The following is a 17477-nucleotide window of genomic DNA, read 5'->3' as shown; positions in this document are numbered from 1 at the left end:
ATCCACATTCCTTTAAATACACTGGGAAAATGTGTGACTTTTCCGTACCAAAACGAGTAGAGAGCGACATGCTGGCATTGTGAAGAACCACCGTACGAGCTTGGAGAGCGTAAGCTTTCGAGAACGACTCGTGATAACATTCGGTACGTATACGTATCATCAGGATGCAACAGACTAAAGGAATGGCGGTGATTTCCAGTCACGTTTACTACGTGTGGGCAGCGAGAGCAGAGGGTTTTCCCGACAGACTGTGTCATCGCGGGAAATGAGAGCAAATCTGGCGGCAGAGTGTGTCGGAGAGCGAGGAAGATTGAATCGTTTATTGTTGTCAAAAAATTTTCTCGGTGACGTTTCAGTTTGGAATTTCCGTGCGTTTGAGTCGTCCGTCTCGGTGATAAGCGTTACAAATTGGTGGCATTTTTTGTGAGTAATTAAAGGAGGTTTTGACCTCTGGCTGGTTAGACGAGTGTTGGTGGCGTGTGCGTTAGTGACAACATCGGTATTATGTGATACTTTTTTGAAATTAGTACATTTTGGGCCGACAAAAGGATCTGATTGAAGTACAGGATCAGGATATGAACCATTTGGAAAATGTGAGAAAATGACTTTCCTTGATGCTTCTGCGGTGACTATTGACAAGGAGAGAAGATCCACCGGTCTTGGTGTTAGTGTTTTTGCACGTGTTGTAGAGTGTGGGAGACTGGGAGACATATGAACACTTTTGTTTTCAATTGTTACAGTGCCGATTACCGATGGATACCTACAGTACCCAGTCTGGGAAATGCGTGGGGAATTTGTTGTTATTATAATCATTTCTTATCTCATTTTTTAATGCAAGGATATTTTTAATTAATATTTCTAATGATTGTAAAGTATTTTACAAGAGTGGGAAGGAAAGTCAATATCAACACAAAACCATTATTATTCTAGAAACAAGAATAAGTACAATTAGTTTATCAAGAATTAAATATATTTTTGAATTTTAAGAAGTAAGAATTGTAGATCACCGCAGAGTTAATTATACAAAAAATACAGTTGTGTGGTGAGCCAATTCCAGTATCCTGGATCTCATCCACGCTTCCTAAACCGTGATCGAGTGGGCAGTAGTCAATTCCACTTCTTCGATCAATTTACTGTATATCTATAGCGTAAAGTCGACGATCTCCACTCCTACCGGGAACTCTAACCTCAACACTTCGTCGTAGATGACATTCCATACACGGAACCTTCCATAGGACGGAACCTTGTGGGGCTCCTGAGGTTATGTGAAAGCACTTCCGACCCACCTTAGTGTCGTGATCTAGTACTCGATTCTGGAAGTAAACTTCCGAGAATATTGTACTGGTGCCCGGGTATCCCCAGACGTAGGAGCGCATCAGCAACAGCCGTCCAACTGGCACTATTGAACGTATTCCTTACTTCCAGAGTCACTACTGCACAGTAATGAATCCCCTCCCCTTACGCTGGAGCGCTATCTCGGTGATTTTTGTAATCGACGTCTACGGGCGACCTCCCCTTCCGGAAGCCGAACCGGCTGATTTAGAGACCATTTACACCATCGGTGTGCATCAACATTCTATTGAGGGATGATCCCTTCGAGCACCTTCTCTGCTTGTGGATCAAGCATATTGGTCTAGATGCCGACGGGTCCCCGTGTGGTTTCCCCGCCTTTCGCAATAAAACCAGGCTCTGCCGCTTCCATACTTCTGGAAAAACTCCCTCATCCAGGCATTTCTGCATAGAAGACCTGAACATTAGTATGGGACATGCTTGTATGGAAAAAATGAATCCTCGCTCCTGTCGACTTTTTAGATCCCATATAGGTCCCATATGAACTGTACAAAATTTCAGAGCAATTGGTGAAACTATAATTTAGCGCAAGCGGTTCAAAGTTTTCATAGGATTTACTATGGGAAAAGTTATACTTTCAAATAAAAAATCCCAGAGGTCGCCCCTTGTCTCCTTAATTCAAATCGATCAATGTTTCTTGTAGAAAAATCATTTATGAAACTTTCCTTCGAAGACCGCAAAACAATTTGATGCTTGTGGAAAAAGTTATTGATTTATTACTGATTAGTGATCCAACGAACGGCTTTTTGTTTTGTTTTATCAGCAGCACTGCTGTTGCCGTTGTCGCATGGGGTGGCGGGAGGCATCACCACCCCCAGAAACAGCAGCAACCAAGGCAGCAGCTACAGTGCTGCTAATAAAACAAAACAAAAAGCCGGTCGTTGGATCACTAATCGGTAATAAATCAATAACTTTTTCCACAAGCATCCAATTGTTTTGCAGTCTTCTAAGGAAAGTTTCATAAATGATTTTTCTACAAGAAGCATTGATCGATTTGAATTAAGGAGACAAGGGGCGACCTCTGGGATTTTTTATTTGAAAGTGTAACTTTTCCCATAGTAAACCCTATGAAAACTTTGTACCGCTTGCGCTAAATTATAGTTTCACCGATTGCGCTGAAATTTTGCACAGTTCATATGGGACCTAAATGGAATCAAAAAAGTCGACTGGAGCGAGAATTTGACGTTTGTCCCATACTACTGAACATCTCGGGAGCCTCTGCAATAGCTAATTCTAAGGCCAGGTTCGGAACACCATCCGGACGCGGGGCTTTACCTACGCTAAGGGACTTTGCTATCCTCGCAAATTCCACATCGGTGACCCTCTCCTCATCGCCAGCCCCAGTCCTCGGCTGTTTTACTAAAAGAGGCCAAGGACTAGGATCATGATGCGAAAAAAGCCCTCCGAAGATCCCCTCTAAAATCTGTGGAGATTGCTCTGTTGGATCCTGTAGGTATCCTGTAGGTGCCACGGATTCGCATTGGTACTCTGACAGAGACCCCCAAAGCAGGCCCTTTTGCTTGCCCTTATTTCGGTCTTCAGCGCGGCTTTAGTATCGGCGAACACCATCCGCCGTTCGTTTCGCTCATCCTTAGTTCGTGCTCGCTGCATCCGCCGCCTAGCCCGTAGGCAGGCACGGCGCTAGTCCACAATCGCTTGAGTGCACCAGTAGGCCGGTGGTTTCCCAGTTCTAGGGTGGAATTGCCAAGGCATGGTCGCATCGCCGCTTGAAACAAAAAGATTTTGCTCACGGCGAAGCGCCTCCTTAAATATCCCTCTTCGAAGTATGGTGTATTCCACCTTCGAAGGCCTTAGTCTAGCCGCCTCTTCCTCTACCTGTTGTTTGCTGTTGTTGTAGTCGATACTGTAGCGAACCGCCAAGTGATCGCTGTGAGTGTAGCTATCGTCTGCTCTCCAGTTCGAAATACTTGTTAGGCCAGGACTACAAAAAGTAACGTCAACAATCGACTCCGCACCGTTCCGACTGAAGGTACCAACATTTGCCAATTCGACATCTAGCATGATCGGTTAGCATTTGCAGGCGCGTTTCGGTCATAGGGTTCCTTATAATACAACGGTTTTAATTATAGCCGACGTTTCGAGCGTTTATTCACTCAGTGTTGCTAGCAGGATCTAATCCCACTGGTTCGTAAAACGGCTTCCCTATTCCATGGCCCAGGCATTGAAGTCACCTGCTATTACAACCAGCCTTCGTCCAGTCAGCATGGTTGACATACAGTCCAGCATCTGCGTGAACTGCTCGATCGACCACCGCGGAGGCGCATAGCAGCTACAGAAGAAGGTCCCGTTTTCTTTGGCAACCACGAAGCCCTTATAGGTAGTAGACACCATCTACTAGACGGGGTATTTGTCCGTCGTCAATGTCGCAGCCATTTTTCCGGACCCGTTCGCGACTCAGTTGCCGTTCCCGGCGGGTACTCGGTATGAGTCCGCTATGATGTCGATATTCGTCTCCCACTCAGGAACTGCCTGCCAAAGTAATTGTTGAGCTGCCACGGTGTGCCAAAAACCGTTATTAACAAGTAAAAATGTCCACCCATATGACACCCGGCATTCGAAAGATATACTATTCTGGTATCTCCTCTGAAAATTTGAAAATGTTTCATCGAGGGAAACTAAAGTTTATGTTATTTGAAGATTGGCTCAATCCATAGAATTTTCTTATATGAGTAAATATGCGCGCACGGTGTGCCTGGAACCACTATTAACAAATGAAAATATACACCACATTGCCACCCGGCATTCGAAAGATATACTATTTTAGCATTACCTCAGAAAATTTGAAAATGTTTCATCGAGGGAAACCAAAGTTATTACGTTTGAAGATTTTCCTCTATTTTCATAGAATTAGCTCATATATGGCAATATTGTCATGGCTCTTTAAATCATAAACAAATATTAATAAGTTTTCCAAACATCATTCCAAAGGTTCAACATTCAAACAACTTCTCTGAAAATTTAACAACATTCCATTGAAACGATAGTAAATTACAGTGGTTTGAAAATATAAGATATGGTAAAGTATATTGAGAATGTAGTTACTTCATAGAAAATTATTTCAATTTCTCATGTTAATCATTCGTCGCAATGAATGTATATTTTGTAACTCATCTAAAACTTTGATTATATATCACATTTTTTGCGATACTGTTACAAAACTCAGAAGGTGTTTTAACGTGCTTATAGACAAAGCGATAGCATGTTCCAATCGCTTCAATGAAACTGAAATCAAAGCTTAAAATTGTTGTTACTGATGATCATTCAAATGAAATATTCCTAAATTCACGGAAAACACGTTAGTAACATGGCGCATAAAAGCTGGCTAGTGAAACGATTAGCATTTAGGTTTACTTCAAAAGCTTCATCAATATTTTAAATTTATACCAACGATTTACAAAGCTTCCTAGGAATACCAAAACCTTGGGCTGTTAATTCACTTTAACTCTCGTTTCACCATGAAACGTTTTCAAATTTACCGACAAGATACTAACATATTCCTTTCGGGACGGAGCGCAAAAAAGTGGAATCTCCATACAAATGGCTCAACTTTGGCTCTCCAGATTTCTTAGATTTCCCGACCAAACAACAATTATTTTTCCTCATTTAAAAGAACTACTTCTTATCTTTAGATTTCAAACTTTGACTACCTTGATAAATCGGAAATAAAAAATATGCGACAGATAAAACTTTTTCATGGTTTACAGTTTTGTCCACTTTTTGTTTACCTTTGTAAATCTCACGGGCAACGTAAACAAAAATTAAATTGCACAAATACAAGTATAAGTAATGGTCGAATTATTCAAACAGTTTACATTACCTAAAACAGAGTGTAAACAGATGAAGAAAATATGCAAAACTGTTACCGCTCAACAGCACAATTGTGCTGGTTCGTCACGAAAGGGATATAACGTGCTTAAAAACAAAAATAAAAATGGGTGCCAAACTCTAGGAAAGTTTATGTAATCAACGCTCACGGCGTGCCACATTTTTGTTTGTATTCAAGTAGCAGGTAGAGCTATGGAATTATTTAATTAATTAGATTCTCAAACCACGGTAATTGACATTCCTCTTAATGAAATGTTGTCAAATATTCAGAGAAGTTGCTTAAATATTGTACTTTTGGAATTTGTTCAACACTAGTTCGCGCTATGGGATGAGAAAAAATAATAATAGGGGTTTGGGACCCTAGAAACCCTAATTCGTATATCGTCAATTGAAACTTCGGTCTTGAAGTGTGAAGTCCCGTTCCAATATTTTTCGAAAATTCTTTCACTATGACACTTCTAGGGTTACAAAACCCTGTTCTTTTTTCATCTCATAATACGAACTTTTTTAAATTTTGTTGAGCAGTGTTATTATTTGTTTATGATATTAAGAGCACCGTATGACAATATTCCCATATATGTATGTGCTAGTTCTATGAAAATAGAGGAAAATTTTCAAACAGTAAAAACTTTGGTTTCCCTTGATAAAACATTTTCAAATTTTCGGAGGAGATACTAGAATACTTTATCTTTCGAATGCCGGGTGTTAGTTTGGATTACTTTTTTATTTGGTAATAGGGGTATCAGGCACACCGTGCGTGCATATTTTCTCATATAAGAAAATCCTATAGAAATGGCTCAAAATCTTCAAATAACAAAAACTTTAGTTTCCCTCGATGAAACATTTTCAAATTTTAAGAGGATATACTTGAATAGTATATCTTTCGAATGCCGGGTGCCATATGGGTGGACATTTTTATTTGTTAATAACGGTTTTGGCACACCGTGGCTGCGTCACAGTGATTCAGGTTTAGCTGCGCTACCTGCACTGTGATTTGTTTACTACGGCTTTCTTGAGGGCCGGGCAGCTTGAACCACCCGATGGGTGCCTGTTGTTTACGGATTTCCTAGAACAAATCAAACACGTGGGTAAACTCGTGCATCCTTGTGCCTTATTCACAGCTGGCTCCTGTCAGGGCCTTTACAGTCCCATGACTTGTGTCCTGGTTTTAGACACCTGAAGCAAATCTCCGGTGGCTCATGTAAGGTCAGTTGGCATACTGACCACACCCCACCTTCAGCTTCCCTACTTTAACGGACTTATTTGCGTCCACCGCAGGTAGCTGTATACCAAGACAACCTGTGTCCCTGCCGGGCCCTGCGGTAGCCGAATGGCTACCTGCACCTCGTACGTACTGTTGCCGCAGTGCCTAGGCCAGTGGTGCTCAAACTGGAGGATACCGAGGGCCAAATTTGCAACTCGGGATCGACCTGCGGGCCGCATAAAACATCGATGCACAAAAATAACAAAAAGAACAATTCTAAAGCATATTTATAAAAAATCTGAGCTGTTAAATTTAGATTCATAAGTTTGGTTGAGAAAAACGTTCGAGCTTCAAATTGAAATTCAAACAAACAATTTAGAAGTTGCCCCTAGAATTGCCTTGAAGCCACTTCAAGAACTTGTCAAGCAGCTTTTACACGAATTTCTTTTGAATCGCTTCAAAAATGTTTGCTGGATTTTCTCCTGAAATTTCTTGTGCAGTTGCTCCAGAAGGTTTCCGAGAATGAAGTTTCTTTTAGTTTTTCTAGAATTCTCTTGGAACACCTCCAAGAACTCCTCTTAAATTTGCCTTTGGAATTGCCCTGAAGTTATTTTAGGACTTCCTCATTAATCGTTTCCAAGAATTTCTCCTAGAATAGCTTCCGGATTTTTCCGAAAATTTTCCAGGAGTTTTTTGAAGATTTAAGTAAATTCTTTCCATAAGTCTCTTCCAAAGTTGTTGAAATACTTCATCATTAAATTTCTTCAAAAATTAGATTTTTAACAATTGTTTCCGGAAGTTTCTTCAACATTATCTTCTAAACTTGCTGCATAAGTTGCTTCAAATTTATTGTTCAAATTTTCCTCAGGCGTTCTAGGCATCTTCTGTGTCTTGATGCAGTTGGTCCTGGAATCTTGTTTGTAGTTACTCCTGAAAATTCTCTTTTTGTTGCTCGAGGAATTTATTCTAAAGTTGTTTAAGAAATTTCTGTTAGAGTGGCACCAGAACATTTTTCTAGGAGATGCTCCTATAATTTCCATGCAGTATCGCCATAACTTCTCATTGAGTTTCTTCAGGTTTATTTTCTCCAGGATGATTTGAGTTTCTCCATATATTTCGCTTAGAGTTGCTTAAAGTTTTTCTCTAATAATGTTTCCTGGAGTTTCTTCAAAAATGTATCCAAAAGGGCACAGGAGACGCTTTATGAATCTCGCCTGAGATTTTTTTCTTTAAGTTCGTTCAGGAGTTTTGCTTGGACAATTCAAATTGGATTCGTTAGTTTTGTTTCGAAAAATTTGTGAGTCTTATAATAGAAATTTAAACAAACAGTGAACATTAAACAATATTGGCAACCAAATTGAGATTTGTTGAGAATTTTGTCAAAAACTTCGTGCTTTGTGTTTTTATGTTCTTCAGAACGCGAAATGTGAAATATTTGCTTAGCGTTGCATTGACTGCGCTTAAAAACTGCAACTAATTTTTAAATGATTCAATATCACATTTTTAACAAACTTTCATTAGATTCGTATCACTTAGCTGAAATACCGAAAAATTTCGGAGTTGCGATTTCGAATCTTACCAGAACGGATTGTTCTTTTTGTTTATTTATCTTTTAATTTGTGTTCAACACTGTGAAAATTGATCAGCATTTTTTTTAATTTGGTTACTTAATAAATTTAACGAGTTTTTTCAAATAATCGTTAAAAAATTTCGATTAGTCTTAAAGTACTCCGCGGGCCGCATCTTAAGGCTTGGAGGGCCGCATGCGGCCCGCGGGCCGCAGGATGAGCACCACTGGCCTAGGCGATCGCATCCGCTTCGGTGTAGGCGGCGCCCTTGCGCTCCTTGTCGCGTTTGAGCTCTAGGATCATTCTATAGATATACCTAGGACAAACTGGTTTGGATTTCAATATTGGGAAGAAAAATAAATAACTAGATGATTCATTTTGTCGATTGGCAACCCTATACACAAGTAAACGCACGATTTTTCAGCGAATCCCAAACCCGCTTCTCGTGGTTGTGTATCAAAACTGTTAAAACTATCGCTTTGTGAGGCAGCATGCTGCACCAGATCAGAATAATGGGATCATCTTTCTTCCAGGAAAATTTAGTTAGGTACACCTGCATATTTGTGTTGGTAGATAATGGTAAACTGCGAGCTAGACTCTAAACAGTCCAGAATACAGCGCTGCTGTCAGCCACAAGGAAGTCAAAGGATCACTGTAAATGTTGCGGAAACACATTTTCTCGGTGTTTTTCTCGCACAATTTGTGGATTGGATGGAACTGAGAGTTTCCTCGCGACGACGTTTGCTGTCGGTCGGAGAGATGAAGAGAAGCACCGCCGTTCTGTTGATGTGTGTACGGTTTTGCGGAGAGCACCTAGTCCTACAATGTATTATCAGTATCAACAGTAGCAACATCTGACCGAGGAAGTTGGGCGCAGGAAAAGTAATGAATGGAAATTTTTCCAACGGCGGTGGTGGAAGCTTTTATATTCAGATGAAAAATTTTCAGTTTTCGCAAAAAAAGGGATGCACAGATTAGTCACACGTTTGGGGCTGTGGGTCGTGGGAAAAGCCAAAGCGTGTGGCGTTCGACCAGAGGAGGCAGGATAAAATGGATATGTGGTGTCGCGAGATGTGATGTGACAGAGGACGAGAGCAGGAAAACACTCCGAATGAGAGTGAATGTGCGAACCTACGTGTGTTTAATAATTGTGATGGATTTTCGGGCGAATTCAGGCATTAAGTTGAAGCAGAGTTTAATAGTTTAGTGCACGTTGGGGAACTTTCCCTTATCCGAGAGGGTCACTGTTTTGACGGATGATTTTCAGGTTGAATGGCTTGGGAAGTGTAAATATGCGGATGACTGGATGTGGTCAAGTAAATTCAAGTGAGATGTACAACATGAATAATTTGAAGTGAGGTTTGTGTGTTTCGGATGTTCTGCGCTCAAAAGTGTAAAGGAACAAGTGTATGAAAGTGTTTAGGAAAATATAGTGCCAAAATCTAAGGATATAGTAACAATCTCCAATTTTTAATAATATTCAACTTCGGCAAAAATGGAACGAGTGTGGCGTAAAGTGAATCAGGGCCTTACAATGAGATCATCGTCAGCGAAACATGCTCAGACGGTGGCCTCAAGTGCTACCACAATGACGACAGGTTGTCTTCCGGTGCCGGGATTTCAGCACTCAACTGATACAACGAGCTCGGCCGGGTTTGGGGGCGAATCACAAGTGGTAGCCGTTCAGCAGAGACGCCGTTCCAATCCACCGCAGGGCAGTACGACTGCTTCGTCTGAGAAAAGACGACGACGCCGGAGACGGAGCCGGCCGAATAGAGAGGGGTAAGTGAAAGTGGTGCTGAGCTAAATGTTTTCAATGATTTGTTTTATTTTTTATGGCACCCATAGCATTTGGTATTGCTTTATTTGTGTATGGTGCAATCATTTTACTATATAGTAAATAACATCTCAAATTTGTAAAAAAGTTATGGAAGTGAAATATTCTTTATTTATTAGATGATGAAGAACTGTAAAAGCGATAATGCAAATCACTATTTGCTAAATAGTGTCCATTTTTGTAAATTATACGCTGAATAAACTTTTAAAAATATCGTGCCTGCCAATCGAGAGCGCTTTTGAGACTCTTCCACTCAACCGTCTCAGGATCGGAACCAAGTTTACCGTGAATTCTTGCACCAGACACACGGGCTTGGTGGTCAAGTGGCTACCGCTTCTGATACGTATGCAGAAGGTCCTGGGTTCAATCCCTGACCCGTCTCTTGCCTCCTACTTTGTATCTTTCTTTGTACTTTCTCCTTCCTCTCTACATATACAACTCATGTCCGTAACCATCGCTAAAACAGAAACGGGCTGAAAAAGCCGTTTGACTTCCTTCCAACTTTCACAGCACAGTGTCAATCTATCATATAACGCCTACGAGTTATGCAATCAAGCGAAGTGTGCCCTATTATCTTCAGAGTAAATACAATATCTTTTACCTTACGCTCGGCATCTACGCACCAATGTGTGAACCCTTTGCCAACCATTTCCTACCAACACTCCAACATCCGCATGTATTTGTTCTGACGCAGAGGTATATTCGGTCTGATGTGGATTCAAACGATTCCAATTATCATTTGCTTCCCCTTCCTCATATTGACCTGCAACCTCACGTGGGTGATGCTTTTATCGCTTAAAACTATATCACCAACACTCACACATTGAAGATGCCTGCTTAGGCCCCGGCAAATATCTCATTGGTTCCTTGTGTGAGTATAGCTGAACTGGCGATATTGAAGCAGCATCCACGGGCGGTTAATCAAGCTCAAGCTCAAAATCAATTCTTGCTCCAGACACATGGGAAAATAACAATTACTGTACCATTTAAAAGTTCCAGTTTATTTTGACTGTTACAGATCTTCTTCTGTCTTCTCTTTACCTATCACTTCCTCCCACTTTCTCATCTATATATATAAAAATGCAGTAGCATACATGGGACTGCGCATAACTCACGAACGAAACGTTCAATCCAGGTCGTTTTTGTTTTGTTGTGTTAGTTTTCACCCAAGGAAGGTTTATAAGCCATAAAACATTGAGAAATACAGAGTTTTAGAAAATCGATTTTTTGCACGAGGGGACTTGGACATGAAACGCCAAAAAACGCAGTAGGCAAGACAAAGTTTGCCGGGTACAGCTAGTAGTTTATAAATCTGATTTTTTCTTCTCTGTCCCGTCTGCTTTATGCCTTGCTCATGACCCGGTTATGGCCGCCGATGTCTTAACTCTTTGGACACGTCTGACTCTTCTGCGTCTTTCCTACGCGCCCAAGACTATTGATCTTGGTCGAACAACGTGTAACGCTTAGTCACTTTTTTGAATTGGACATAGTTTTTCAAGATTTTATGTGTAAATTAAAAGTAATTATTTTCATTGAATATTTAAAAAAAAGGTTAACATCGTTGAATTTGAAATGCACGGCTAAATTAGGATAAAAGCTCTTCTTTGTACTAAAATATTTAAGTCACTTTATTATACAACTTTCTATAAAAGCTCATTAAATTAGGATAAAAGCTCTTCTTTGTACTAAAACATTTAAGTCACTTTATTATACAACTTTCTATAAAAGCTCATTGAAATAGGATAAAAGCTTTTAAAGTTATTTGTACTAAAAAGTTAAGGTGAAACATAGATGGCCCAAAGGAGTCGAAAATATGAACTGTGGTTGACTCGTCTAAATTTTTAGTTTTGTATTAGTAAATGTCAAATTACATGATCAGTAAAATTTTACGTTCGATCAAGTTTCGTAGAATAGATTCAGCCATTACCAAATCTGATCGGCAAGTGAGCAGACAGTTAGTTTCGGTGATAGTGCTTTCAATTTTTTCAATCTAAGGTGCGTCCATCTTGGATAAGTTTAATTTGTTAAAAAAAGAACAGTTTTTAAATTTAGTGATCGCTGCATGATACGTAAAGTGAAACGTTAATTCATAACTTTTATTGTTTTTTTGCGTTAGTTATTAAAAATAGTTCCGGATTTATTTTATCACTGGGAACGGAAACTCTGCTCATCTGTGCAGTTCTAAATCTGTACAAAAGGTAATTTTATAAAGTGAATTCATTTAATGTACAAAATTCTAATTGGTTTCGTCGTTGGGCATCAGCGTCCAACGGACGCTTTTTTGTACGGGCTTCAAGCCCGCAGCTACACACTCCGCCATTTTGAACATCCACACGACCACGTGGGACATTTCCGAGGACGCTCGCTCATCCAGGCCCGCCACAGAGCTGGCAGTCAAACGGGTGGAGAGGATTGTCTGGCCTGCCCGCATTCTGAGAGGAGTGATCGGGTAGCGTACTTGGACCTGCCGAAACCCTTCCCCGCACCTTTATTCCGGCCATCAGTGATTCGAGCTTCTTTTCCGAGCCGTCCCTCGAAGGAACGGGATCCCGCCGGCCCCGGCGGCAAACCCTTGCTCCGCCGCTGCGCTCGCCAAGAACATCGCACTCCGTCCGTGCACCCCTCGTCAGCTGACAGCATAAGTTAAACCCTGCGCAGGTATGTCCTCATAATCATGGCCATGAACACACTACACAACACACACTCACACACTCTCACACTGGATGCTTAAAACGAAAAAATGAATTAATACATAAAAATGAATTCAAACTCAACATATTATGCTTCGTTCATTTCATGAGTACTGAGCCCTGTGGTAATGTAGTCCGCCCGGGTATCGTCACACTCTACGTTTCACTTTACGTTCTCTTCGGACACGTTTTCGTTCCTTCGCTTTGATGCGTTCACCTCAGTTAATCGTTTCGCTATACTTTGTGGCCATCGCTTTACGTTTCAAACCACCTAGCAACCGTTCGCTGACCCTAGACAAGATTGCGCTCATGCTTATACATAGTTTAGTCGGGCAAATTCGAATAAAACGACCAGTGGTCTCTCGGAATCGAGAGTGGCGCTTAAGCCACTGAGTTTGCGTCAAGCTTAAATAGAAATCGACGAACGGTTACATTGGCGCCCAACGCAAAAAAATTGGTCCAATTGCTACAGCTTAGATTGAAATTTGAGACGTGTTATCCACGAAAGTTTATTGTTTTTTTTTTTGATTCAATTTTTTACAGTTGATTGTATAGTACAACAACCAATACCGATATTCTCTTTATTACTTTATTTTGTTTCCTTAGGTTAATGTTTTATTTAGATTTTTTTTTTTGTTTTTTTTTCTTAAGTTAGGGTTAATGACTTGAATTGATTAAAAAGTGAAAACTAAAGCAACGGTTAAAGAAACAGAATTTTATTTAATTGGGTTAGACAATATTAAAGTGAACTTTAGAGGGAATTGTATTGTGGATTGAATTTTTTTGTAGATATTTAGTCAGTGATTAGATGCTATTGTTTGAATAAGAATATTTTCAGTGAGTTTCGTATATTTTATTGGGTTATTGAGCACAGCAGCAACAGTGACGAAGGTCCTTGGTGACAGTTATGAGTTGACCGACGAACTAGGCAAACGATTGGGAATCTTCCACGCAACATTTTTGAAAAAGTTGTAGAAACTATGAAGGAGGATTAGGCTATGAAACTCTCGAAGAGATTTACCAGAGGTGACACTTCCCTAACAAAACACGTAGTCAGGTTTCAGTAAACGGCATATAGGTAGTTATCCATCATATATTTGTAAACAAACTTCACTTGTATATAGAAAATACCACTTTAGATTCTTGTGATACGGCAAGTTCACTTTCACTTTGAAATATTCTGTAGCATAAAGTAGCATAAAATTCATTTTGATTAGCAGGTCGATAGAGATGTGTGCGTGAGTTTGGACTAAGGTGCTTCGGCGAACGATGCTTCCGTTTTTCATCATGCAAGAGTCTATCGAGTTTTTTTTAATGCACATAGTTTTGTTACCTAAAAATAGAGATAGAAATTTAAGTAAACTGATGAAGATTCACCTTTAGATGTACTCTCCGCTATTGATTCTTGCAAATTCAATCCAATTCTCCGCAAAATATCAGTTTTCTGCCTCCACGTTTAATATTAGTTAGCTTGCTTCTCTACGGACACAGTTTGACAGTTCCCGCTCAAGTTAGTTCATTAAAGTTCATCGCTCCGTCAATTGTGACACAGGGTTGATCTCGAAGTTGTCGGGTTGCCGTGCGATGTTTTTGTTTAGTACAGATAATCTGTCAATAAATAACGATATGGATGGATTTCATAACACTCTTTACATATGTTTGTCAACAGATGGTTGATGAGGGAAATGTTGTGAATCTTTACGTTCCGTTTGAACGCAAAAAATCAGTAGTTTAGTCAATATTTAAAATTGATGCATATGATTTTGAGCGAAGGTGTTCAGTTTTTCATCAGGTAGTCGAATAGATTCGATGTAACAGAAAAACGTTTACGTTACAAAAATTTTACGTTTTGGAAGTTCTACAAATCAGTTGAGAATCGAAAATCAATGATGTAGAAAACATAATTCTCGGACCCGATGTATGAGATCAAACAAGTGGATACAATGACGGTGTATGTCAATTTACAGTAGTAGCAATTGGATACAACATTAGCATTATACAGATTGATAATTTAAATAAATTAAAGTATTGTTTCAGGTTATGAAAATTTGATCAATATCTCATTGATCAAATTTTCATAAAATTGCGTGGTGTGGTGTAACGCTTAGTCACTTTTTTGAATTGGACATAGTTTTTCAAGATTTTATGTGTAAATTAAAAGTAATTATTTTCATTGAATATTTAAAAAAAAGGTTAACATCGTTGAATTTGAAATGCACGGCTAAATTAGGATAAAAGCTCTTCTTTGTACTAAAATATTTAAGTCACTTTATTATACAACTTTCTATAAAAGCTCATTAAATTAGGATAAAAGCTCTTCTTTGTACTAAAACATTTAAGTCACTTTATTATACAACTTTCTATAAAAGCTCATTGAAATAGGATAAAAGCTTTTAAAGTTATTTGTACTAAAAAGTTAAGGTGAAACATAGATGGCCCAAAGGAGTCGAAAATATGAACTGTGGTTGACTCGTCTAAATTTTTAGTTTTGTATTAGTAAATGTCAAATTACATGATCAGTAAAATTTTACGTTCGATCAAGTTTCGTAGAATAGATTCAGCCATTACCAAATCTGATCGGCAAGTGAGCAGACAGTTAGTTTCGGTGATAGTGCTTTCAATTTTTTCAATCTAAGGTGCGTCCATCTTGGATAAGTTTAATTTGTTAAAAAAAGAACAGTTTTTAAATTTAGTGATCGCTGCATGATACGTAAAGTGAAACGTTAATTCATAACTTTTATTGTTTTTTTGCGTTAGTTATTAAAAATAGTTCCGGATTTATTTTATCACTGGGAACGGAAACTCTGCTCATCTGTGCAGTTCTAAATCTGTACAAAAGGTAATTTTATAAAGTGAATTCATTTAATGTACAAAATTCTAATTGGTTTCGTCGTTGGGCATCAGCGTCCAACGGACGCTTTTTTGTACGGGCTTCAAGCCCGCAGCTACACACTCCGCCATTTTGAACATCCACACGACCACGTGGGACATTTCCGAGGACGCTCGCTCATCCAGGCCCGCCACAGAGCTGGCAGTCAAACGGGTGGAGAGGATTGTCTGGCCTGCCCGCATTCTGAGAGGAGTGATCGGGTAGCGTACTTGGACCTGCCGAAACCCTTCCCCGCACCTTTATTCCGGCCATCAGTGATTCGAGCTTCTTTTCCGAGCCGTCCCTCGAAGGAACGGGATCCCGCCGGCCCCGGCGGCAAACCCTTGCTCCGCCGCTGCGCTCGCCAAGAACATCGCACTCCGTCCGTGCACCCCTCGTCAGCTGACAGCATAAGTTAAACCCTGCGCAGGTATGTCCTCATAATCATGGCCATGAACACACTACACAACACACACTCACACACTCTCACACTGGATGCTTAAAACGAAAAAATGAATTAATACATAAAAATGAATTCAAACTCAACATATTATGCTTCGTTCATTTCATGAGTACTGAGCCCTGTGGTAATGTAGTCCGCCCGGGTATCGTCACACTCTACGTTTCACTTTACGTTCTCTTCGGACACGTTTTCGTTCCTTCGCTTTGATGCGTTCACCTCAGTTAATCGTTTCGCTATACTTTGTGGCCATCGCTTTACGTTTCAAACCACCTAGCAACCGTTCGCTGACCCTAGACAAGATTGCGCTCATGCTTATACATAGTTTAGTCGGGCAAATTCGAATAAAACGACCAGTGGTCTCTCGGAATCGAGAGTGGCGCTTAAGCCACTGAGTTTGCGTCAAGCTTAAATAGAAATCGACGAACGGTTACAAACGATGCCAAAATCTACCCGTATTAAGGCTCTTGAACGGCGCTTTCAGCGTACAGACAAAAGCTTGTCTAGAGTCTTGTCTTCACAACATTTTGCAAGCATGTGATTACACTAAAGGACGTTTTTTTTTCACAGAATGAGGAAATCTTCTGATCAGATATCCAGGAGGAGGGTCCTCAGGCTATGTGGGGAATTGAAGATTTGGTACTGGCTAGTACTGATTACCCGTTGGAATCAAGCTCCCGGATGAGGAGGGGGCCAGTGGGGGAAACTCAACTTGCTGTTGATCGGCCCTCCATTTTCCGTGTAGTTCTCGTAAGTGCAAGGGTACCTCTCCATGTGGCCTGCTCGTCTATTTAGACACGCTCGGTAAGAGCCTGTGTGTCCTTGCTAGATGAATCCCATTCCCTCTGCCACTTCAATATAGACGATGTTCTGGCAATCCGTCTCGCGCCGCTCATACCGTGTCGTCCTCTACCACCGTGCTAATATCGTCGGTTTCCTGTAATGGGGGCACAGACCCGTTCCAAAATTCGTTGAGAAACACGAGATTTTAGCATTTTCACCAATTTTCCGAAATAAAGGCACAACTCAAAATCAGTCAACTATTTCAATAGTCGTTGAAAAATAGTACATAATCCACAATTCATGAAACAGATGGTCCTTCAGTCTGTTCCATGATACAATCAAAATTCGTTTACTTTTGTCAAATGATGAGCGGAATAAGTGAACTTGTAAGAGGTGCTCCAAGATTCCCAATTTTCAATTGCTCATTCTGAAAATTCACATTTTTTGAGTTGTGCTCCTATTGCAGGTAACCGACGATATAAGCGTTGTGCCCGCTAGCACACCCAGTGCGTCAATTGAGACTGTGCGGTATCCCGAGCAGGAACGAATAACTGACACATAACTGCAGCATACCAAAGTCAGGTATCATACCAAAACAGTTCATGTGGGTTCCGGGCCATTCCGGAATTACCGGAAACGAAAAGGCGGATGCACTAGCGAGTATCGGCCGAAATGGAACACTACTGACGAGGAAAATTCCCGGAGACGACATCAAGGCCTGGATAAGAAAGCAGATTTGGGATGCTTGGTCCCAAGAGTGGCGACAAGAAAGAACGCTGTTTTGCCGCAAAATCAAAAATACGACGAACGCGTGGGAAGACCCCCCCGGACGGCGAGAGCAGGTCGTGCTATCGAGACTAAGAACGGGGC

At 40.5% G+C, this 17477-nt stretch overlaps 1 protein-coding gene and 2 long non-coding RNA genes across 4 annotated transcripts in view; all 3 read left to right on the top strand.

Annotated features, from left to right (window-relative positions):
- Positions 1–293: 293 nt before the first annotated feature.
- Positions 294–17477, top strand: part of LOC109405861 (uncharacterized) — a 606986-nt gene continuing 589802 nt past the window's right edge. The window contains exons 1-2 of one of the 2 annotated variants that reach the window (XM_062859488.1): positions 294–423; positions 9236–9750. In XM_062859488.1, the coding sequence (XP_062715472.1) occupies positions 9464–9750 (287 nt within the window). In that variant the 5' untranslated portion in view covers positions 294–423; positions 9236–9463. Of the gene's footprint in view, positions 424–8968; positions 9751–17477 lie in introns of those variants that run through there. The other variant, XM_062859489.1, reaches the window with a different exon arrangement.
- On the top strand, positions 11266–12581 carry LOC134289774 (uncharacterized). Its single transcript, XR_009998658.1, has 3 exons — positions 11266–11800; positions 11922–12003; positions 12069–12581. It is a non-coding gene; the product is annotated as an uncharacterized LOC134289774 (long non-coding RNA).
- Positions 13494–15912, top strand: LOC115256429 (uncharacterized). The gene is made up of 3 exons (XR_003892612.2): positions 13494–15131; positions 15253–15334; positions 15400–15912. It is a non-coding gene; the product is annotated as an uncharacterized LOC115256429 (long non-coding RNA).

This window comes from Aedes albopictus, chromosome 3 (assembly GCF_035046485.1).
Source record: "Aedes albopictus strain Foshan chromosome 3, AalbF5, whole genome shotgun sequence".
NCBI classification, from domain to species: domain Eukaryota; kingdom Metazoa; phylum Arthropoda; class Insecta; order Diptera; family Culicidae; genus Aedes; species Aedes albopictus.
This window is presented reverse-complemented; position numbering and strand designations above follow the sequence as displayed.